This window comes from Hyaena hyaena, unplaced genomic scaffold (genome assembly GCF_003009895.1).
Source record: "Hyaena hyaena isolate Hyena2069 unplaced genomic scaffold, ASM300989v1 scaffold_28, whole genome shotgun sequence".
Lineage (NCBI taxonomy): Eukaryota > Metazoa > Chordata > Mammalia > Carnivora > Hyaenidae > Hyaena > Hyaena hyaena.
Genome location: NW_024080660.1, coordinates 5,372,372 through 5,396,021, shown reverse-complemented (window position 1 = coordinate 5,396,021; position 23,650 = coordinate 5,372,372). Strand labels below are relative to the sequence as shown.

General features: G+C 54.5%; 1 protein-coding gene and 1 non-coding gene across 2 annotated transcripts; one reads left to right on the top strand and one right to left on the bottom strand.

Moving 5' to 3' along the window:
• Positions 1-22,973, top strand: SLC41A1 (solute carrier family 41 member 1). Its single transcript, XM_039227576.1, has 11 exons — positions 1-359; positions 2,070-3,089; positions 10,876-10,983; positions 12,076-12,147; positions 12,766-12,910; positions 13,025-13,171; positions 13,782-13,929; positions 14,815-14,894; positions 15,788-15,922; positions 16,311-16,459; positions 20,466-22,973. The coding sequence occupies exons 2-11, from the start codon at positions 2,715-2,717 to the stop codon at positions 20,649-20,651; spliced, it is 1,545 nt and encodes a 514-aa protein (XP_039083507.1). The 5' UTR covers positions 1-359; positions 2,070-2,714; the 3' UTR covers positions 20,652-22,973.
• On the bottom strand, positions 17,457-17,594 carry LOC120228962. The gene has a single exon (XR_005527638.1). It is a non-coding gene; the product is annotated as a U4 spliceosomal RNA (small nuclear RNA).
• Positions 22,974-23,650: the final 677 nt, after the last annotated feature.

Here is a 23,650-nt window from a genome sequence, read left to right as displayed (position 1 = left end):
ACCGGTCGGGCCCAAGTCCGCGGGCAAGAAGCGATTGGGGGCGAGTAAGTTCAGCCCCACGGTCCCCCGTCCGGGTCCCCCCCGCCTGGGCCCGAGGCGGTATATCCTGCCCTCCCCGGCCACCTACCCCTCGTGGAAGCGGAGCGGCGGCCTCGCTGTAACGCAGAGGCGAAATGTAGCCAGCCGGGTGTCGCGGCTGGACGCTCGCCTTGGCCGGGGGTCCGGGGGGGAGCACGCCGGGGACCGAGGAGTTCTGCCGAGGAGGAGTGATGAGAAGAGGGGGAACCCTGCACCCCCCGAGACCACGGGTCCCTGGTGCCACTCGCCAGGCGCCCCCATTCCTTCCGAGCGAGAGGCAGGTCAGTCCTGATGGGTCTGGGGCGGTGGGTGGCAGAGGGCGGGAGCCCTGGCGAGCAGCGCATTTGCTGAGTCTGAATACCGGAGAGGCGGGGGAGGCCACCCAGTCACTTCGCCGCCGCCCTGGGCTTGCAGATACTAAAACGGGTCTTTTTTGTCCCCTCCTCAGGGCATCCTGGTTTACTTTTGCTTCTTTCATCCCAGGGCCTTAGGCCCGTCTGAAGTCTCTTTACTGGAAGGTGTGGGGTGAGGCACTGGCTTCTCTTCTTGCGAGCCCCCTTTCAGTTTAGGTGGCCTGCTAGGAAGACAGTAGGAGGAGGGTCAGGTTCTGGCGTGCACTGCGGGGACAGGGGCAGTGGACTCTCTCCTGCTCGGAGGTCTCTTTCTGGGTCTCTACTGAGGGTCTTTGAAAGAACCACAGGACTGCGTTTAAAGAGGTCCAGAAAGGGAATCTGGATGTGTGACCTGAGTCCATAGAAAGAGAAAACAATTCCCATGGGTCAGTTACTGGAGTTTGAATCACCCTTTCCCAAACTGGAGTTGACTAATTTTGTTTCGAATACTTAAGTACTTGTTCATCCTACCTAGGGAAGTTCTCTTTAAATTTATTTTTTTTTCCCCTGTAAGAACAATTTTGGTGAAATGGGATAGGGTGGGATCAGGGCCTGGGGGGGGTTCTTAAACAAGAAAAGTGGGACCATTACACCCAGACACATGCATTTGGAAACAAGTGCATTTTGGCTTATGCTGCTGCTTTATATTTTGCTTTGCTTTGTTTTACTTTTTTTTTTTTTTTTTTTAGTTTTGCTGCTTTTGTCTTTTGTTTTTGTTTTTCAAGAATTCCACTATTTCCAACTCTCAGTAACCCTGGGGAACAGGACGAACCTAGGGAACTGAAGTGTGCGCACAATAACCAATAGTTTTGCCCTCTCCCCCTTCAAACTGAGATAACTCCCTTGTCCTATCTGACAAACCCACAGGGCCAAGAGCAGGGAGAGAGAAGTAGAGACAGAAGCCTGGATCGCAGTCAGCGTCTGTGCTTTTTGTAACACTGCTGACTCTCAAGGGCAGGAGTGGGTAGGCCTCTGGCTCTTGGCCTTGGTCTGGCAGCCTTGCCCCATTGCCCAGGGAGTCCTCCTAGTTTTTATTGTTGTTGCTGTTGTTGTTTTTCCTCCGTCAGGGGCTACGGCCGTTTGGGGGTCCGGAGACCTTTATGTAGTGATCAGATCCTCCTTGTTTATTTGCCTCGTGCAGCTGTCTCGTGACTGTCAACAATCACTTTCTACAGGGCAGTGGCTATGCTGTGTGGCAGGGAGCTTGTGACCGTTGTAACTGACCCCACTGGACACTGCACTTAAATAATCCTGGGTTCTTAAGCATTCGAGAAGGGATCTCTGCCCCAGGACATCTCTGTCCAGCCCTAGTTGCCGAGAAGACAATGGCAAGGTCTCCTGCACCACATCTTGCCAATCCCAGGCTGGCCACATCTCACTGCTGTTGACCACAGCGGTGATCCCTTGGGGGGGGTGGGGGGCGCTGCCGGTTAGGACGATGGCAGGGTCAGTGCCTGCTGGCCGTCCAGATGTCACAGTGCAGGAATGGGTAGTTTTAGTGGAAACTTTAGCGCCTGCCATTGTGGGGAAACTGTCCCGGTATGAGCTCCCCTTTGCCATATCATGACATTCTCTTTCTTGTCTCCCTTCCCACATCAGGTGTCCCACACAGATTCTCGTGACTTTAAGGACCAGGGATTCGACGCGGGACAAGGTCTTCCCAGGAAGGAAGGAAGTCCCTGGAGGAGAGGGGAAGGACGGCAGACACTGCCCTGGGACCACAGAGCCCGAGGAGCTGTGGGGAGCTGAAGGAGCCGCAGCCGAGGCTGCCTTTCAAGGACTTGAACTCAAGCTACTTTTCATGAAAGAAGGGTCACTTAAGAGGCCACCCCAGACCTGGCTGGGCTCTTCTACTCTGGATGCCCCCTGCTCTGAGGAGCCTGCCACTCAGAACCAAAGAAGATAAGAAAGAGGCCAGATAACTTGCCCCCAAGCACAGCGCTGGCCTGGCCGACCCGGGAGTCAGGCATCTGCACCCCTAGTGGCTGGCTGCAGAGCCTGGTGAGGAGTTTCTTGTTTCCCTCCAGCTCGCGGCTTCAGTGCTTGATGGGGCTGCCTGTCAGTGGGTCAGTTCTTGAAGCGCCTGGGAGGAGCGGAGAGCCGTGGGAAGAGGTCCCGCGGCACCCAAGCCTGGGTTCATCCCAAGACTAAGTTCTTTCCCAACTTAGAGAGGGAGAGAGAAAGCAAACAAAGAGAGAGAGAGAGAGAGAGAAGAGTTCTCCCTTCCCCTCCTCCCTTCCCGTCATGTCCTCTAAGCCAGAGCCGAAGGACGCCCACCAGCTGAACGGGACTGGCCCAACTCCCTCACCCTGCTCTTCCGATGGCCCCGGGCGAGAGCCCTTGGCTGGGACCTCAGAGTTCCTGGGGCCTGATGGGGCCGGGGTGGAGGTGGTGGTGATTGAGTCCCGGGCCAACGCCAAGGGGGTTCGGGAGGAGGACGCCCTTCTGGAGAACGGGAGCCAGAGCAATGAAAGTGACGACGTCAGCACAGACCGTGGCCCCGCGCCACCCTCCCCACTCAAGGAGACCTCCTTCTCCATCGGGCTGCAAGTGCTGTTTCCCTTCCTCCTGGCAGGCTTTGGGACTGTGGCTGCTGGCATGGTGCTGGACATCGTGCAGGTAGGACCTGGGTCGGGCAGCTCTTGACCGTGAACCCGGGGCCACCTTCTCCTCCTGGGAAATGGACTCTTAGAGTTTTCTCTCCACCCCGCCCCCATCAGAAGCAGCCGCTGCTTCCTAGAATACTGTTTCCCTTTGGATCACGTCCTCAGTTTCTTCTTGGTCTAGTTACTTTCTACAGAAGGCTTGAGGAAGCACCTGAGGAGGTGTCCGGGGCAGCATTGCTTAACAGAAGCAGAATGTGTTCCAGGGCTCAGGCTGGGACGAGGAGAGGTGGAACGTGGTTGTTACCTGCCATCCCTCCTGGGCATTCCTCCTGAGCCCGGCTCAGTAGGAGACACTTAGCTGGGACTCCTCTTATGCTTTCTTTTCCCTTCACTTGGGGTTTCAAGGATATCCACAGTAGAAAGCTCAGTTTCAAGTCTCCCCTCCATTCCCCTGCTGGGCAGGAATTTGTTCAGCTGCCAAGAGGGTCTCAGATTAAGTGGGAAGTTTCTTAAAGGCATTTTGTGTTCCTTATGCGCCTGTAACCTCAGTACGATCTCCTTGGGGAATAGGGGTGAGCACATGCTATCTGATGCATGATTTGGGTGGGAAGGTGTGGGGGCTGGGGGCGTGGTAAGCCCTAGAAGTACTAATTCTGTGATGTAAATGGGCACAAAATGTAACCAGGCCTGGGCACAGCTGTCTCTCCTCTTTGCTTCTTACCTGTCTTTCATGAATCTGCCCTGAGCAAAGAAGGCTTTTTGTGAGGCTACCGGCTAGAGTTAAGGATAACAATTGGCAGGATCTGGAAGCTAAAAGCCAGGGATAGGCTATGTAGCACATTGCAGCTTAGGACTCACCCAGAACCTTCAGGTCCAAGAGAGAAGTCAAGTCTTGTTTCCAGGTAAAAGTTTTTGACGTGCAGTAAGGGACACAGAGTTTTTCCGAAGGTGCTGGGTTTATCAAAGTTAAGCATTAGCAGGTATCGAATTCCTGCTGAGTGCTGAGCTCTGTCCTAGGTACTTAGAGAAATATAAAGACCAGGGAAAATCTGGCCTCTGCCCTTGGGATCCACACCCCCCCCCTTCTTTGTCCCTAGCCATGAAATCTCCCATATCCATGAGGACATGGAGCTAAGCATCCCCTCCCCTGAGCCAGGCCAGCCAGTGTCCCAGGGAACTGATGGTGATTGGTTGTAAGTGGCTCCATGAACAGTAGCCACCTGGACCACTTTGACTTGAGCCCCTATGAGGAGAAACCTGCACTTCCTGTCGCTGTTGAGAATGGTGTTAACGTCATGCCAAAGTGCCTCAGCCAGATAACAGGACCCTCCCTCTCCCCTGACCCGTCGTCCTCAGGGTTGTTCCTCATGGAGGTTGGGAAGCCAGTCTGGAGCTGGGAAGGCAGGCTTTGGATTCTTCCCCCTACTGGCTGCTTCTCCTCCTGGGGCAGGGAGTGGGGGTGGTAGCCAGAGAAGAAATGAGACTGGGGTAGCAGTGTCCCCACCTCTTCCATCCCTTTCCTGTGGCCTCGGTTCTCATTGTTAAGAGCTTTTGAGTTCTGGTTTGGTGCTTACAACCAAGGGTCCAGTGGTTTTGTTTTCTGCATAATAATTACAGTAATGGTAATGGCCTTCTGTAGGCCCATGAGGTAGGCACCATAATCGTCTCCGTGTTGTAGAGAGGGAACCTGTGGCTGAGAGGGATTAGGTAACTTGCCCCTGGTCATCCTGACTCAGAGCTTGGGCTGTTAACTCCTATGGCCTTCACCATGCCCATGATTTGCCTGTTGGTTAAAGACTCAGGGAGGAGTCTGCTCTCTGCGTCTTCCCTCAAAGGACAGAGCGGATCAGAATCCGGAACAATTGGAGTTATAGTCTAAAGTGAACAAGAAAAAAGGTTCTTAGCAGTCTCCCACCCCACCCTATTCCCACACACTCAGAATTCTAAAGATGGAAAAAGCTTCTCACATCTTGCCCCACCCCCACCCCCACCCCACACCCGTGAGCCTGGGACACTGGTAGGCACCTTTGGAGCCTGCTCAGTGTACCCACAGAGGGCCAGCAATTGCCCTCAGTGTGGCACTTGGGCTCTCACCCCAGAGCTAAGGTCCATTTGGTATAGATGACAATGGCGGGTTTGTCCTTTTCCCCCTCCCCCAGCCTTCCTGTCACAGCTGGGTTGAAGCAGGCCTTGCAGATGGCTACAGTGATATCAGGACAGGAGGAGGGTGCAGAAGGACCGGGACATGGGACCACAGGGAGATTCTTATTCCACATCCAGGAGACGGAAAGGCAGGGGGAGAGGGGTGACTGACAATCTCAGATTCAGGAAGAGCAGGACGCTTGCTGGGGATTCACACGTGTATTCCCCCTTCACAAGCCATGACGGACGGCCTTCAGTGGGACAGAATCTGGTAGTGCCTGAGACTGGGGCCATCGGGAGGGGTTGGCTATCGAGTATCCCCAGCATCTCAAAGCAGATGAGCAGAAGTCCGGTGCCTATGGTTCCTTGCTCCGCCCCCCTTCCCCCATCTTTCCTCACTACTGCAGAAGACTCAGTCTCTTCCTAGGAGGCTCCTTTCTGTGGTCCCTTATCTGCCCTCCCCTCCCGTCAGCGAGCACAGCCAGCCTCTGCAGTGAGATAAGGAGCTGGTGTACTGGCCAAAAGTGAAAAAGGATACATGGACTGCCATCTGCTCCAACGTCCAAACTGTGGCTGAAAGTTCCTATGACATCTAGGAAGGAAAGCAGGGTTGGGCCCATTGTTGGGGTCGGAGGGGGCTGGTTGAATGTGGTCAGATGTGGATCTGCGGAAGGTGATCTGTGCCCCGCCCCTCCACCCCCCTGCTCCTTACCTGGGCATCTCACTTGCCTTTTCTGTCAAGGATGGGGTAGCCGGAGGTGGTGTCCCAACCTTCCCTGGAATTCTCAGCTGTGTTAAGACAGGTGAGCCCCCTAGGTCCTTATCTTAACTCACTCATCTGCTGAGAATCCCGAGGAAAGGTGACAACCCCCTCCCCCAGACACCTCCTCCTCCAGCTTCTCTGTCCTGCTGTGTATGTGGAAGAGTCCACAGAGATGAAAGTGGATGGCAAACGTGGGCTCGGGGAAGTGGAGGGAAACAAGCGTTCCTGCCTGGCTGGCCTGCTCCCAGCGCCGCTGGGGCTCCGGGCAGAATGATCGGATCCCATCTCCAATGACCACTCTCTTTCTCACCCTTTGTACACCCCCGGATACCCAGGCTGTCCTGCGGCCTCCTGCTTGGGCACGTGGGATGCCTGCAGAGGGAGAGAGCCTCAGGCAGATGACTCTGACTTGGTCTTCAACTGCAGCCCAGCTTCTGGGGCCCTCCCACAGCCTGGTGCTCAGAGCCTATCTCTAGGGATTTTAGTCTTCTTAAGGTCTTGATTCCACCTGTTCCTGCCTGTGACTTTCCTCCCTGCTGCCACCCTTGGGGTTGGGGCCGGGGGGGGGCGGGCGCGGGGTGGAGCTCAGGGCAGAATGCTCCAAAGCGGGCGGAAGTCAGTATATGAAGCCGGAGGAGGTAAGGGACCGGAGAGGCAAGTCAGAAGGGCAGGGAGGAAAAGGTACCATCAGGACCACTGGGGTTTAGGGTGATCGCTTTGAATCAGGATTATTTTGGAGTGTGGGGGGAGCATTCTCGTTTCTCACCCCCAGATGTCGGGAGCCAACGAACACCTGCCCCCAGCCCCAGCCAAGGACAGGGAAAGGGAAGAGGAGCTGCATTTCTGCAAAGCAGTGAGATCTGTAGATGCTCTCCTCTACCGAGTGGGGTAGCGCTTCCTGGAACGTACCCTTTTCTATCCCCAGCAGAGCAGGAAGGCGTGGGTGAAGGCTTGGCTGACAGGTTTGACTTCAGGGGCAGCCACTCCCTGCCAGGATGAACAGGATGGGCCTGAGTTAGGCCAGAGGAAGGAAGAGAGACACTCACTGTCTTCCCCTGCCACATTCTAGCCACGCAACCTCAGGGCCGCCCTGGCCCCCAGGCTGGTTCCACATCACCAGCCTCTCTTCCCAGAGTGGCTGCGTGTGTGTGTATGTGTGTGTCTCAGAGGCCCCCCACCCCCTCCCTTGCTCCTGCCTGATCGGCCTCTTTAAGAAAGCTCTGTGGGTGAAGAAAGTATGTGTGTAGGAATTGGCTCCTCTGACCCAAGTGCCAGTTCAGGGCTCTGCCAGGCTGGAGGTCAGGCGGTGTTCGATCCCAGGCCGAATTGTGTGTGGACTGGGAAAACTTTTGCACAGGGGCTGCTGTTGTGGCTTCATGTTCCCCTTGCCTCTCTATTTCTCATCTTGCCACTACCGAAACCCCATACTTTCTAGGGCCTTCTAACATATGTGCCGGGAGGTGGAGGGCTATGGGAGTGCTCACCATGGCAGCCAGAGGGGTTTAGCTGAGCTTCCTACATTTTTTTCTTAAATAATCGCAGAGGCAAACAATACTCCTTACAAACCACTTAGACAACACTACATGCGTACGCGTAAAGTGGTTCTTTCCAGGCTCTTTCACTGGCAGCCCGTATACGTTACACGCACCCACCAGGAGAGCCAAGCTGTGCACAGAGCTGGCGGCTTGGAACCTGGGAGGGCGGATGGTTTGCCGTGAGGAGGGGATAGGAGGCTGTGCTCTGAGAGAAGTTTCGAAAGTCCACAATCAGCCACCCTCATGAGGGGAGGGGAGTTCTTCCCCTCTCTGGAGCTGTTTGTCCAGTTCAGGGAGAAAGGCTGAGGTGAAGCAGAGCGAGGCCGGGTCTGCAGGGAGCTGGGACCCCAGTGGTGTGCCCTAGCCGTGTCCCGGAGTAATGGTCCCCAAGTCCCTCCAGGGTGTCTGGGGCTCACCGGGGCTGCCTTCTCTCTGGAGTCCCTGGGAGTGAGAGGGGTTTCGCATCCCTCCACTGTTTGCAAGGGGTCGGCTCCTCCTGTGGGAACGTCAAACTCAGCAACTGGTGCCGGGGGAGACGGGGCAGGCAGGGAGTGGAGACTTTGTTCCATCCTTAGTCTTGGGGAGAGGCCCCCCTAAAGACAGTCGTAGGCCCTCCACCTGTGAGGGGCCAGACCAGGAGCTCAGGTAAGTGTATGCGCCAGCAACATGCGCACACCCACAGAAAGAACTCTGACAAGAAGAGAGAAATCCTTACCCTCAAGGCCCTTCCAGTATCCAGCCTCCTCTGATAATCCTTGCTCATCTTGTATTATTATTATTATTAATTATTATTATTGTGGTAAAAAAACACACAACAAAATTAATCATCTTAGCCATTTTTAATTTAGTAGTATTAAGTATATTCACACTGTTGTGAAACAGATCTCTAGAACTTTTTCATCTTGCAAAACAGAAAGTCTATAACCATTAAACACACTAAATCCCCTTCCAGCCCCTGGCAACCAAGCATTCTACTTTTTATTTCTATGAATTTGCCTATTTTAGGTACCTCATATGAGTGGAATTCTACAGTATTTGTCTTTTTATGACTGGCTTATTTTACTTTTGTATAATGTCCTTAAGGTTTATCCATGTTATATAGCATGTGTCAGAATTGCCTTCCTTTTTTAAAAAAATTATTTAGTTAGGTTTAAAGTTATTTTGAGAAAGAGAGAGAGGGGGAGAGAGAGAATCCCAAGCAGGCTCCGCGCTGTCAGTGCAGAGCCCCGTGTGAGGCTTGAACTCACGAACCATGAGATCATGACCTGAGCTAAAATCAAGAGTCGGATGCTTAACCGACTGAGCCACCTGGGCGCCCCAGGATGTCCTTCATTTTTAAGGGGGAGCACTGTTCCACTGTCTGCACATACCACCTCGCGTGTATCCATCCATCAGTGGACACCAGGCTTGCTTGTACCCCTCAGCCATTGTGAGTAATGGTGTTGTGAACATGTGTGAACAACTATCTCTTCAAGACTGCTCTCACTTCTTTTGGATATACACCCAGCAGTGAGATTGCTGGATTATTGGGTGGTGGTTGTTGTTGTTTTACATTTATTTATGTATTTTTGAGAGAGACTGAGCATGAGTGGGGGAAGGACAGAGGGAGAGAGAGGGAGACACAGAATCCAAAGCAGACTCCAGGATCTGAGCTGTCAGTGCAGAGCCCCACGCGGGGCTCAAACCCACGAACCGTGAGATTACGACCTGAGCTGAAGTCGGATGTTTAACCGACTGAGCCACCCAGGTGCCCCAGAACGGTTCTATTTTTAACTTTGGTGGGACCCTCCATAGTGTTTTCCACAGCGGTTACAGTGTTTTACACCCCCACCAACAGCACACAAGGGCTCCAGTCTCTCCACTTCCTTGCCAACAACATTTGGGCTTTTCTGGGGACTTTGCTTGGTAGCCAATCTAATGGATATAAGAGGATACATCTCTCTGGGGGGCTGATTTACAGCCTCATTCTTAACTACAGAACGTCAATGCTGGAATTGCCTTTAGAGACCACCCGATTTGGCCCCTGAATTGTACAGTTTACAGTCGGGAGCTTGAGGCCCTTGTAATGTGTCTGAGGCCCCCGTACTGGTCCGTGCAGGAGGCCGCTGGAGGGGGAGCATAAGGCCCACGCCCGTGGTCTCTGTAGGAAACCCAAGGCTCTCAGTCCGGTGCCCTTGCACACACAGCTCTCTGCCTCCTGATCACAGCTCCCTCGTCAACCTACGTGCACCGGCCTGGCCGCGTACCCCCTCCTCCCTCTCCAAACCTGAAGGTGGCCCGTTCCTAAACAAATAAAAGAACACATACGGGAACCCGTGCGGCAGCCAGCACCAGGGAGGGAGACGCAGCCCCAGCCTTTTTTGCAAATCTTCAATTTCACTTGCAATCAAAGTAGCTTTCAAATAGCCAACCTTGGCTCTTTCTCTTTTCCCCTCGTAGCATGAACAAGTATAGTGCCCTGTGAACCGCTCTTTCCTCATTCACAAAGTGGGGACAAAAAGAGCGCCCCCCTGCATGGACTGTTGATAGGACAAGATGAGAAAACCTACACAGAGCACTTAGCCTAGCACGCTGTCGGCACGTAACAGCTGGGAGCTGAAGAAACTGGTTGGAGAGCCAGGCCTGATGGTCCCCAGACTAGAACCTGCGTCTCCTGACTCCTAGTCCAGTGCTCTTCCCACAGGCGTACCCCCGCCTTTCCTAGTTGAGAGACTGGGGGAGGTATGTGAGGTACTGGAATGCAGAGGAGGCCTAAAAAGCCTCTTGCATACGGGCACGCAGAGATTTGGGGACCCGGTCTTAATTCAGAGCCTATTGAGACTTGCTGTGGCTGAGGCCCAAAGCCCTTGGACACAGAAACCAAACAAACTCTAATCTCCTCAGCCCCAGCCCCGCGGAGCCCGGCTGTCAGCAGCTGAGACAACACCTCCCAAGGCTGTGGCCACAGAGAAACTGGGCTGAAGGCAAAGAGGTTGGGGATTGCTATTTGAGGGGGGACTGGGAAGGAGTTCTGGGGTGTAAACCAGCCTGGGGTCATAGCTGTATGAGTCCTCGCCTCCACTCCCCTCAGGCTCCAGAAAGCAGGCAGAGGAAGTGGAGCCAGGCCGGGGTCTCCTGACTGGAAGCAACCTTCCACGTCTCCCCATTTCTGGGTGGCAGGAAGGGCTGGGGAGGGAGGGTGTCGTCTGGAGCACCCCGCGCTTGGTCCGGTTCCAGAGTTCTTGGAGGAAAGGCGCTTGGCGTGCTCACGCCCTGCTGATTCCATTTCCTCCTTGAGCCCCCGATCCCAGACCATCTATTCGACCTGATGCCAACTGTTTGGGGCACTGAGATTCCTGGGTTCTGTTTTCACCTCGTAGCACTGGGAAGTCTTCCAGAAGGTGACAGAGGTCTTCATCCTGGTGCCCGCACTGCTGGGGCTGAAGGGGAACCTGGAGATGACCCTGGCATCGAGGCTGTCCACCGCAGTGAGTGTCCTGGCTGGGAGGAAAGGGACACACAGAGGACTCCAGGCAGCACAGAGCCAGACTGAGAGATCATTCACTACAGGCCTTTCTCAAGTGCCCAGGCCTGGAGTGCAGGGCTGGGGCGGGAGGGTGTAGGGAGATCCCAGCCTGGGCGTCCTGCTCCTGGGCAGGGGCTCCCTGCCCAGAGTGGTTCCCAGGCTTGGTTTCTGGATGTCCAAGCTGTCCCTGGACTCTTGCCCCACCCCCTGCTTCGCAACCCGCCTCGTGACTGTTTGTGCAGCTTTGACAGGCAAGCGTCATGCTGGTCGTCCACCTGCACAGATGGGGGCCTCCTCTGATCTCCAGCCCTGCTCCACAGCTGGGCAGGAGCAGGGCCAGGCCTGCCCAGCCCCCCTCCCATCCCGTCCCCTTCCCCCCACGGCGGCTGGCTCTTCACTAAGTGAATAGACAGAGGGGGAGCTGCTTATCACTCCCCCTTCCCACAGCCCCGTGGATCAGCCATGATGGTTCAGAGATGCAACCAGATCCAGGGCCATGGGTTGGGAGGTGGGGGGCAGTAACACTCAGGGGGCCAGGAAAGCCAGCTGGCAGGGATGTCCCACGTGGCTACAAGCCTAGAGAGGGCAGCAGAGAGAGTGGCAGCCGATTAAGCCCACCCCATCTTGCCTTACTTCCAGCCTCCCCCCACGCCACCTCGCTTCTCCCCAGACCCTCCTGCAGCCCCGGTCCTGCACCACCGGCTGACCTTTCCTGCCTGAAAATGGCAAGCTGGCTTCAGAGCCAGGGATGGGGTCACTCTGACCCACACGAGCAGCTCACAGGATGGACGCTGCCTCGGCTCAGCGGCTGTCCTGAGAGGAGGCGAGGAGAAGGGGGGCTGCCTTGGGAGCCCCCTTCCTGCCCTCACCCAGCTGCAGCAGCTCCTTCCCTCTCTGGCCCCCTTGATGCTACTCCACTTTCCCTGGGGGTTACACCCTGGTCCCAGAGTCTTAGGCCACGTGCACTGCCTCCCGACCCAGACAGGATCCTAACAGATGGAGCCGCAGGCCTTGTCCAGCCTGGAGCTCCAGCCCCTCTCCCTCCCTCTCCCAGGCCAACATCGGGCACATGGACACACCCAAGGAGCTCTGGAGGATGATCACGGGGAACATGGCCCTCATCCAGGTAAGAGAGCAGAGACCCGAGAGGGTGGGCTAAGCTTCCCCCTTAGTCAGGGATCTGAAAGGTTGAGGTCAGCGCCTCATCCTGCCGCGCTGGCTTCTCCCGCAGCAGCTCTAGGAGGTAACCAAGTTTCCCAGGAAAAGGGCCAAGATGGGGAGGACCCCAGCAGGCCCCACGTCAGTTCTCGACTCGCAGGGGTCCCCTGGGTGTGAGTCCCCACAAATCGGACTCAGGAGTGCTGGAGTGTCATCCACCACATGAGGCTACACAGCTTCCAGACCGGGAGTCTCATCCCCTGAGTCTCTGGCCTTGTCTGTAGACTGAAGTCTCAGGCTCTGCTGGACCTCACCCCAATCCCCAGAGGAATGCTTCTTTGGCCAAGTAACATGTCCTGGGCGCCTGCGGGGTGCACTGCCTAGTACTTGTGTCTGGTGTGAAACTAAATAAACAAAGACATCGTTCCAGCCCAGGAGGACTGCACAGTCCGGCCCAGCCTGCCTCCTGGGGCTGCTGAGAGCCAAGGAGAGGTCTGGCGATGTGCTCGGTTCGGTGACCTGTGCTAGGAAACTCTCCGCTCCCCTACCCCCTCCCCATACTCTGAGTTACCCGCTCCCACCGCAGGTGCAGGCCACGGTCGTGGGCTTCCTGGCGTCCATCGCAGCCGTCGTTTTTGGCTGGATCCCTGATGGCCATTTCAGTATCCCGCATGCCTTCCTACTCTGTGCCAGCAGCGTGGCCACGGCCTTCATCGCATCCCTGGTACTGGGTAAGGAAGGAAGAGAAGGGTAGGGTATCAGCCTGGCACCTATAATCTCTCCTTTTGTTTGTTGATACCCCCATATCTCTTCTTGCCCTGCCCGGCCCCCCTCTTCCTCCCCAGGTATGATCATGATTGGGGTCATCATTGGCTCTCGAAAGATTGGAATCAACCCAGACAATGTGGCCACGCCCATTGCCGCCAGCCTGGGTGACCTCATCACCTTGGCACTGCTCTCAGGCATCAGCTGGGGACTCTACCTGGAGCAGGGTGAGGCTTAGGCCACTGAGGGTGTGACCAGGGTTGGGGGGAGTGGGAGAGACAGTGGTGGGTTTGCCAATGTGTAAGGATTTCCTCTAAGTTCTTACCTATCTGATTGGAACACAGTTTTGTAATAACTCCAGAGCGTAGAGACAGGGGCTAAGTATTCTCAAATGCACGCAGGCAGCGGGGCACAGGAGTGGATCTGAGAAATCTATTCTTGCCTGGTCCTGTGGATTCCTACCTGCCTTGGAGCAGTCAAGGTGGAAGGGGTGAAAGGAAGGAACTGAAGTCTGGAATCTGCTTGCAGAATGAAGAAGGGGAAGGGAGACTGTGATTTCTGGGGATCAAAGCAAAGGAGCCGAGAATCTGGTCTCTGCCCCTGATCAGCCCAATGCCTGGGAAGCTCTCAGCTTGGTTTCCCTCATCCACAGAATGGAAAAGTCTGGCCTCCCCCTGTGTCCCAGGCTTACAGGGAGGATCAATGAGGTCATGTATTTACAGGCACCTAGTGTGACGTTCCCTGAGATCTGCTGGCACATCAGCAGGCCGAGTGGGGCGGGGGGGCCCTGACAGGGAGCTGCAGTGCTCACCTCCCTCTGATCTCTGCCTCTCTCAGATGACTGGCAATACATCTACCCCCTGGTGTGTGCCTTCTTCGTGGCCCTGCTGCCTGTCTGGGTGGTGCTGGCCCGACGGAGCCCAGCCACAAGGGAAGTGTTGTACTCAGGCTGGGAGCCCGTCATCATTGCCATGGCCATCAGCAGGTAGGCTCGGGCCCTTGTACGCACCCTCACCCTCGTCCCACCCTGCCACAGTCCCTGGTGAGCCCTGGAAAAGGGGGAGGGTTCTGGTGCAGACCCTAGAAATGCCTTCAAAGGTGTTTCGGCTCCATGTCCTGTTGCATGTGGCAGAAGCCATCAGAAATGGGTGGCCTTGAGAAGCAGAAGGCACTGGCTTAGGGAGCTAAAACGGCACAGCTGGGCTCAGACACTTCGGTGGTCACGTCAGGGCTCCGGTATTCTCCAACGCTCGGTTCCGCTTCTCCCTGTGACCGTCTGCAACTCCCGGCTCATACTTTCCTCACTCTTACTAACTCCCATGAGAGGAAGTCTCTCCACGATCCCACAAGGTCCCGCTACAGAATTTCACCGGCTCTCAACCAGTCACACGGCTCCGCCTGAACCGATCGCCGTGGCCTCGGGAAAGCGAGGCTGTGATTGGCCGGGCCTGGGGCCGGGCCATGGTTGGAGCAGTACCACCTGAACCACGGTGACTGAGTTTGAGAGAGGTGGTTCCTGAGGAAGAGCCTGGCCCTGTTACTACAGGGGGAAATGAGGACCCAACAGGTGCACCACCGCCGTCCTCTTGGGCAGGTGGCCCTGGGCCGCTCCAGCCGCCCTGCGGGGTGGGTACAGGAGGCGGCTGTCTGCCCCGGTGCCACCAGTTAGCTCCGGGGCCACTCCACCAGGTCGGAATATTATAAGCAGCAACTAGTTCTGGCAAAGGAGGCCAGGCCTGGGAGACAAGGGACCCCCGGAGCACCTCGTTTCCCTTCCTCCCCGAGGCCAGAGGGGCCTGTGCCCGTCATCCCCGGAACCGAAACACAGCCCTTCAGTGACCTTTGTGTCACTTTGTCTTTGTCTGTGTAGTGTGGGAGGCCTCATCTTGGACAAGACTGTCTCAGACCCCAACTTTGCAGGGATGGCTGTCTTCACTCCTGTGATTAATGGTGAGGTGTCGGCACCAGCTGCTGGGGGAACGGAGGGGGGCAGGCGGGGAGGCTGTGGGGGGCCCTGCATCAGGATCCCACAGGCAAGAGCATCCCGCTCAGAGAGTTCAAGACTTTAACGAAGGGGCTGCTCACAGAGCAGAGAGCCGGGGAAGGACCCACAGATTAGCAACAACAGGAAGCCCTAGTCCTCAAGTGTCAAGGGGAGGAAATAAAGTCATAGGAGCCCAGAGGGAACACACCTCTGCCCCCAACAGGGGTAAGCCTCTGCCTAAAAGCAGATTGGGATAAGGAAAGACATACCTGATCCCTCACTCTCCCCCATCTCTGACTCACGTACTGGTGCCTCCTGTTGAACAAACCCGATTAGAGGCAGCCAGCAAGGGAGCCTGGGTGATGCAGTGTGCAGAAGTCAGCCTCTCAGAGCTCCAAGCAAGGCTGAGAAGAGCGGGGAATAGGTCAGCGGTGGGAGGGCAACAATAACCCGCACGGCTCCTGGGACAGGTACCCGATTCCAGAGTCCAGAGCTCACACCTGATTCCTGAAATCAGTCCCTGGAACCAGCCCAGGAGTGTGGGGGGCCTGGGTCTGCTCAGAGCTGTGGAAAGGCAAGGCCTTGTCGCCTCAACTGTGTGGGACAGCAGGGACACGGGTTCCCTGAGTCTGCAGACCGGCCTGCGCCCCTTCCTGCACTCTCAGCCACCCAAGGGGCACAGGGGACGGCCACCTCTCCATAGAGGGGAGGATGGAAGGAGCCTGGAAATCTCCCTGGAAGTGGGGGCATCTTGGTCTTCCTCCTCAGTGTCTCACTCTTCTCCTGGGGACTGGTGGATGTGTTCTGCCCTCCCCACTCCTCACCCCTCTCACGTCTAAGGGCATCTGTCTCTCTACAGGTGTCGGGGGCAATCTGGTGGCAGTGCAGGCCAGCCGCATCTCCACCTTCCTGCACATGAATGGGATGCCAGGGGAGAACTCTGAGCAAGCCCCTCGCCGCTGCCCCAGTCCTTGCACCACCTTCTTCAGTCCTGGTAATGGCAGAGTCCTAGCCTCTAGTCCCTTCCAGCCCTGGGGTGGGGTTGGGTGACTGTCCCTTCCAGCCCTGGCGGGGGGGCAGGGGGTGACTGTCCCTTCCAGCCCTCGGGGGTTGATAGTCCCTTCCAGCCCTGGGGGGAGGGGGCCGACACTCTGTGAGCTTCCCTTGAGAAACAGCTTCTCCTTCTCTCGGGAGAGCAGATCCCAGGCAGGAAGACTGTACTTTCCAGGGACGCCTTGGGGGCTGGGGACCACGGGGTGGAGGATAGAGAGAGTCAGCGCCTGCTGTTCTGGGGTGCCGTGTGGGACCTCCTGACTGAAAGGCCTTCTGGGGCCAGGGCTCCCCCTGCTCACCTCCTCACCCCCTCTCCCCCCTGGTCCCAGACGTGAATTCGCGCTCGGCTCGCGTCCTCTTCCTCCTCGTGGTTCCAGGGCACCTGGTGTTCCTCTACACCATCAGCTGCATGCAGGGCGGGCACACCACCCTCACGCTCATCTTCATCATCTTCTACATGACCGCTGCACTGCTCCAGGTATGGACCGCAGGGGCGTGGGCGTGGCCAGCCAGGCACTCTGCTTCCTCTGGGCCTCGGGGGCCAGGAAATACTGGACAGGGGCTCAGAGAGGAGGCTGCCAGTCCAGCAGGGTCGCTAACATGCTGTGTGACTTTGGCCCAGTTGCTTCACTTCTCTGAGCCTCAGAGATCCATTTGTAAATTGAGAGGAAGGGACCCGAGGTGGTGGTTTCAGGCAGGTGGTTGTAGGGGGCTGAGCAGGTGGGCCCGGGCGCCACCCTCACTGGCCTAGCTGCAGAGCGCCACTTGGCCATTTGCATGCTTGTTTTGCATGCGGGGCTTCATTAGGAGATGTCATCTGAATAAAGGGTTTCATGGCCTGAAAAGAATGTCAACACCACCACACTGGGGTCCTGTGTGCCTTGCCATTCTACAATATGATACACTCTCTCCCTAGAGTAATATTCCTTTTTTTCCTTTTTTTTTTTCAACTTCTTTTTTTTTTTTTTTTTTTTAATTTTTATTTATTTCTAGGAGAGAGAGAGAGACAGCGTGAGCAGGGGAGGGTCAGAGAGAGAGGGAGTCACAGACTGAAACAGAACCCGACCTGGGACAGAAACCATGAGATCATGACCTGAGCCCAAGTCAGACGCCCAACCAACTGAGCCACCCAGGCCCCCCTTTCAGCCTCTTGTTTTGAAATAATTATGTATTTATGAGAAGTTGCAAACAACATGGACAAAGAGATCCCACGTACTGTTAACCCAGTTTCTGCGCTGGTGACATCTCACACAGCTCAGTACCTAATGGTGCTGAGCAGGTGCAGGCAGTGCAGGTTGGAACCTCCACAGAGCATATTCAGACCACACCAGTTTTACATGCACTCGTGTGCGTGTGTGCGCGTTTAATTCCATGCCATTCTGTCACGTGCAGACTTTTGTCTTCTCACCACACAGAACCGTTCTTCCATCACAAGCTCCCACCACCCCCCAGTGACGCAATCCCTTACTAGCCACCCTAGTATTACGTTTTCAATTTCTGTAGACATGACTTTTGACTGGTAATAACAGCCACATAGTTCAAAACATTTTAATTAGCAGTAATCGCGCCTCAGATGAACTTCATTAGCTACGATACTGCCACCGCACAAAACTTAAATATTTTAATTAAAAAAATTTTTTTAATGTTTGTTTATTTTTGAGAGAGAGACAGAACATGAGCAGGGGAGGGGTAGAGAGAGAGGGAGACACAATTCGAATCAGGCTCCAGGCTCCGAGCTGTCAGCACAGAGCCCGATGCGGGGCTCAAACTCACAAACCATTAGACCATAACCTGAGCCAAAGTCCAACACTTAACAGGCTGAGCTACCCAGGTGCCCCATAAAGTTTAAACGGTAAAAAAAAATTTTTTTTAAAGGCAATGACTCCTTTTTTTTTTAATTGTTTTTCATCTTTATTTTTGAAAGAGAGAGAGAGAGAGAGAGAGCAAGCAAGAGAGGAACAGAGAGGGAGACAGAGAATCCAAAGCAGGCTCCAGGCTCTGAGCTGTCAGCACAGAGCCGGACATGGGGCTCAAACTCACAAACCGTGAGACCATGACCTGAGCCAAAGTCAGGCGCTTAACCAGCTAAGCCACCCAGATGCCCCAAAGCTTAAACATTTTTTTTTTAATTTTTTTTATGTTTTATTTATTTCTAGGAGAGAGAAACAGCGTGAGCAGGGGAGGGTCAGAGAGAGAGGGAGGCACAGAATCTGAAACAGGCTCTAGGCTCTGAGCTGGCAGTCAGCACACAGCCCGACGCGAGGCTCAAACCCACGAACCGCGAGATCATGACCTAAGCGAAAGTCGGACGCTTAACCGACTAAGCCACCCAGGCGCCCCAAAGCTTAAACATTTTAACGGTTAATAGTGAAAGCTCTTCCTCTCTGCCCTCTCTCTGCCACCCAGTCTCTTCCTCCTGGCCATCCGCGTCATCCGTTTCTTGTATATCCTTCAAGCTTATTATGTATTTATACAAACCAACATAATTTTTCTTATTTCCCTCCCTTTATTTTTTTTTTTACACAAACTTAGCACACTCTCCACCCTGTCCACACCTGTTTTTTCACATAACAGTTTATCCTAGAGATCAGTCCACATCAGCACATAGCAAGAAGAGCACCCTAGTTCTTTGATGGCTGCATTCTCCTGTCATATAGATGTACATAATTTCATTTAACCAGTCCACTCTTGGTAACCTCTTATCCCTCCAGCCCCTCACTCCAAACGTTGAAAGGGCTGCGTGCTTGGGCATCTTCCCAAGGGCTGGGCTGAGAATCAACCATAGTTCTTGCCCCGCGGCAGTTTCCCAGGTGCCACGTTTCCCTGCAAGTTGGCCCAGTGGCCGCTGGGAAAGCAGGAGTGGGCACGCCGTGGGTCTGTGGCTGGAGGGTAGCCCTCAGCCTCCATCGGGAAGGATAAACCTGGGCTCTATTACCCATTTGGGGCCGGCTGGAGGCACCCGCACCCCTGCTGTCTTCTCTAGGCCTGTGGGGAGCCAGAGCTGCACACTCAGCCCCCTCTAAAGGTTCTTCCTGTGTACTTTGCTCCCTCCTCTTGGCCATGTGTCACCGAGCTGGCTCAGGAGGCCGGAATGAGGGGTCGGCTGCTGCCATGCCCTTCCTGAAGCATGTCCTGAAGCCCTCCTGGCCACACTCTTTACTTGGGACTCTTCTGCAGCTGCTGGGTAGGGGGCGAAGTTGGGGGCGGGGGGGGCTGGCCCCCACCCAGGGCCAGGGGCAGGCCATAGGAGTACAAGATTGTTGCGTGCAAGGCAAGGGGGAACGTGCAGGGTGCTGGAACCGTAACTTCTGGCTGCCCTCGAGAAACAACCAAGTTTGCCTAAAATTAGGTATTGGTTCTGGCTTTAGGATCCCCCAAGGGCCTCCAGTTCCTGCAACTGAGCCCCTTAGGACAGAATTTACATACCAGTTTTTGCAAAATACGGTTAAGAGCAAAACCTCCCAGATGACTGTGTTGGAGATTTACGGGTAGAAAGCACTTCATTTGCACGCAGAGGTGGGCATTTAAGGAACCCAAATGTCAGTGATGGTGCTGAGGATCTAGAAGACACAGGCCTGAGTCACTCTTCCCTAGTGTTCTAGATTAAGCACTTTGCCAACTTAAAAGTGTATGTGAATCTTATTAAAATGCAGATTCCAATTTAGGAGATCAAGAGCGGGACCTGGGATTCTGCGTCTGTAACAAGCTCCCAGCTGTTGTTGATGCTACTGGTCCAGGGCCCACTAGCAGAGTTCTAATCTAGATCATTCTTGATCTGTAGAAGTGGGAGGGAAGCAAAGAGATAAATCAAAGCAGCAGATGATCCAAAATGGGTTTTTGAATTGATGTGCGCTCTGCTTTACATCCAGCTGACGGACTCATCATTCTATTTTGCTAGGGCTAATGTTAAGCTAGACCGGCTCTGCAGGAGCCCACGGCAGCAGAACGCAAAGGGTCAGGAGAAAGCTAGCTTGGGATAATCGACTGCAATTTAGACACCTGTACAAGTGTGTTGGCAGCAGCCTCAAATGCTGTCCTTATTCCGCTCTGCTCCATGGAAAAGCCCCTGTGTGGAAAGGCAGCTTCAGTCCCCAGCCCCTTGCCAGGCTCCCGGAGAAGCCCACGTGCCGGGCACTGGAGGGACCCGAGTATAGGATGACCCAGAATTAGAGGCAAGAGCGCTGAATCACTGCAATAAGTAGGATTTCAATTAGGAAGTCCCTTGTTTGGTAAATTTAGGAGTGGAATATGATGCTGATGTGTGGGGTCCTGGGGACCCCAAAGAGCTCATGTGATGCCGATTGTCTTCTCCAAGTGGTGACTGTGGGGTAGAGGAACATAAAGGGGTTGCTGGGGTAGATAGATGAGCTGTACCACTGTGGATAGCAGAGCCTTGTGTGGCGGTGAATGCCTTCCATCGTGTGGCCTCTGGCTCCCCCTGGAGAGAGGGGATGGCTATAGGCCGGGCCCTTGTGTTTCCCCAGGTGCTGATTCTCCTGTACATCGCAGACTGGATGGTGCACTGGATGTGGGGCCGGGGCCTGGACCCAGACAACTTCTCCATCCCATACTTGACAGCTCTGGGGGACCTGCTTGGCACTGGGCTCCTAGCACTCAGCTTCCATGTCCTCTGGCTCATTGGGGACCGAGACACGGATGTCGGGGACTAGCCTGGTCATTCAGCCTTCTCCCCCACCCCTCCTGCACTTTCTGTTTGAATTTTTTTCTTTTGTTCCCCTTCCCCCACCCCCACTCCACACTCCCACCTCTTTCTAGGGACTTCACTTTGATACCGAATTCTCATTATTTTCAATGGGAATTTTTATACATTGAGCCAAGTTTGTATAGCAAGAATTCAGGCAGGACAGACGGACTGAGATGAGCAGTACAAGTAGATTTTCGAGACAATCACCAAGTGCAATTTCCTGGTGGGTGCCTCCAGGCGATGCGGATCAGGGCAGGGGTTTCCGTCTGGGATCTGCGGGCATCTGGTTTAGCTTTAGCAAATGCGGCCATGGCCCTAATGAGAAACCCTTTGTGAGTAGGCGCTGGTTTTGGGGTTTTTTTCTTTTCCTTCTTTTTTTTTCTTTTTGATTGAACAGAGAGATAAATACCATTTCCCCCCATTCTCCCAAAACACACACACATTTTCTTCTGTAAACGGACCAACTTCAGAGCACTAGTGAGGAGATAGCTGCTCCTGGCCGCATGTGATCCTAGCCCTCTTCTCCCTCCGTCCCAAAAAGAGTGAGGTAGACTGACCGTTCAAATTGTACACACGCCCCTCACCCAACTGTCTGATAAACACCACCAACCCCTCCCTGTGATCTTTTTCCAATTGATTGTCACATCCGGGAAGATATGAGTAGGGGCCTGGTCTTTCCATCGACCCATGTCCACCAATAGGTCTCCCAGGATCTACATCATCCCTGGGCCCAGAGGACCGATTGTTCATCTCTGTTTACTCTTTGTGTCTAATTGTCTCTCAACACCACCTTTTCCAGAGCTTGCCAGGTTGGGTTCCATGATTAGGGACAGGGATTGAGTGTGTGGAGGCTGCTGGGAGGTGGAGGGCGGCCAGGGTGTCTCACTGTCGCTGTTTCTCCCGAGGACATTTCACGTCGTCACCTTAGACTCTGTCCCTTCCCGAAATCACTCATGCCATCCTGCTGTGGACATTCTTCTCTCTTGGCTTCTGCCCTCATTCATCATTCATTCATTCACTCATTTGCTCATTCAACAAATACATAGCCTTCCCGAAGAGGAGCTCATGTGCAGGCTTGGTCTGAAGCAATACCGATTGAGGGCCCACCACGTGTTAGGAACCGTGCCGGCGGTCAGGGAAATGGCTCTAAGCTCCCCTCGTTACCCGGACACAAAGGCCATGTGCCCCTTCCAATGTGACAGAGAAAGCTTCCTTGCTAGATGTGTTTGCATCTGTGTCACCAGGCCAGGACCTTCCTCTAGATCTCGCCTCTGTGCAGTGCTGACCCCAGCTAGAGCCCCCAGCCCCCCTGCTCATCCGGCAGGTCACTTCTCTAAACTACCCCTCCTCATCAGCCACCCAAAAGAGGATTCAGACCTAGTAGGCTGGATGTCACCAGCTGCTGCTCTGCCTGGTGTAAGATTTAGGGAACACGAGCCTCCACATCTGCCCCCGCCCATTACTCTGACCAGATGGGAAACGTGTCCACACTCATGTGGATACAGGTTTTCTTCTAGCCTCTCTCTCCCCCTCCCCCGTAAGCCCTCCCCTCTCTGGCCCAAAAGGCGCACCTCCAGCACCAGGCTAGGCACTGACCCTGTCTCTTACCAACACCAAGCTTCACCCCAGGAACTCAGCCCGTACGTCCAGACACTGTCTATTCTGTCCCTCCATTTCCACCCAGGGCATTTACTGGGGTTTTAGAATTGGAAGGAACCGTGGAGGTTGTCTAGCTGGGGCCGTGTCTGGCAGAGTTCATTACACGGGGCTTGTTTCTGCTCTTCCCTCAGGCCCTCTTTTATACTGCCCTCCACCTCCAAACACATTTGCACACAGACTCTTGTACAGGCACCAAAACCAAGTCCTCTGCCCCCGAGGCTGTGCCCCTGTGTTCTCCGGTCACCCCTGCCCCTGTCACTCACCCCTTCCTCGCCTCTGGAGTCTGGCCAAGCCACCCTGGTGACTGGGGAGCGTCCTCCTTTGCTGAAAAACCAGGAAGGTAGGCGCGCCCCAAACCGTCAGCGTGTGAGCGGAGGGAGGACTGTGGGAGAGAGGGAAAGAAAACGAAGTGGACTTTGCTGGAAGACTCGTTTCTTTTCCCCTGATTGCACAAACTGCATGTCATTTTGGCCTGGCTGCGAGGAGCAACATTTGGTTTACTCTTGTATCCTTAAAAAGTTACAGAACTGTGTCTTAAGAGAATTATTTATAGTTACTATAACTGAATTGACAAATGTCAACGTAACTGATAAATTATATTTGGTAAAATAAAGAGGACGTTTATTTAGGTGGTTGGCGGTTCCTGTGTGTCTCACCCCAAAGCAGCTCCAGCTGTTCGCCTCCCCTCCGTGGCCCCACCCCCTCCTCGCTCAGACATGGCAAGAGGCCAGAGTATGACAAGAAATGAAACATCTCCCCCATACAGAGATGTGTGCTGAAAACACACACATCAGTCATTTATTGGGAAACAGTCAGTGGTGCTCTGGGACTTATCCCAGAAGCCCGTGCGGTGTCCTCGCCTTCTCCGCACTGAGTTGGCTTCTGGGGGGGCATCGTGCTAAGGGGCACAAGCGTCTATGGGTTAAGATTTCTTCCCTGCAGAGGCTTATGGTCTGGTTGGGTCAAAGTAATACCAGCTACAATTTGCTGAGGACTCACTACGTGCTTTCACTGTGCTCCACCCTGTAAGCCCTTAGACATTTACAATGGACTTCAAAGGGTTCGGAGCCAGACAGGCCTGAGTTCAGATCCTCGATTCTGCTTGCATTTGTGCAACATTAGGAAATCATTTATCCTCTCTGAGCCTCAGTTTTCTCATCTGTACTAATACTTACTGCCCACAATTGCTAGATTTCGGCGAGGTAATACACGTAAAGCGTCAAGCTTTGTGCCTAGCAAACACTAAGCGCCCAGAATACTAGTCATTGCTTAAAGGGTGGGGGGCTGGCCAATGACAAGGCAACG

What these genes read in the sequence shown, in the direction of transcription:
- SLC41A1 (XM_039227576.1), top strand. Translation starts at nt 2,715, where the DNA reads ATGTCCTCTAAGCCAGAGCCGAAGGACGCCCACCAGCTGAACGGGACT. An exon ending in GGGACTCTACCTGGAGCAGG is followed by an intron (nt 13,172 to 13,781) that starts GTGAGGCTTAGG and finishes TGCCTCTCTCAG; the next exon opens with ATGACTGGCAATACATCTAC. An exon ending in CACCACCTTCTTCAGTCCTG is followed by an intron (nt 15,923 to 16,310) that starts GTAATGGCAGAG and finishes CCCTGGTCCCAG; the next exon opens with ACGTGAATTCGCGCTCGGCT.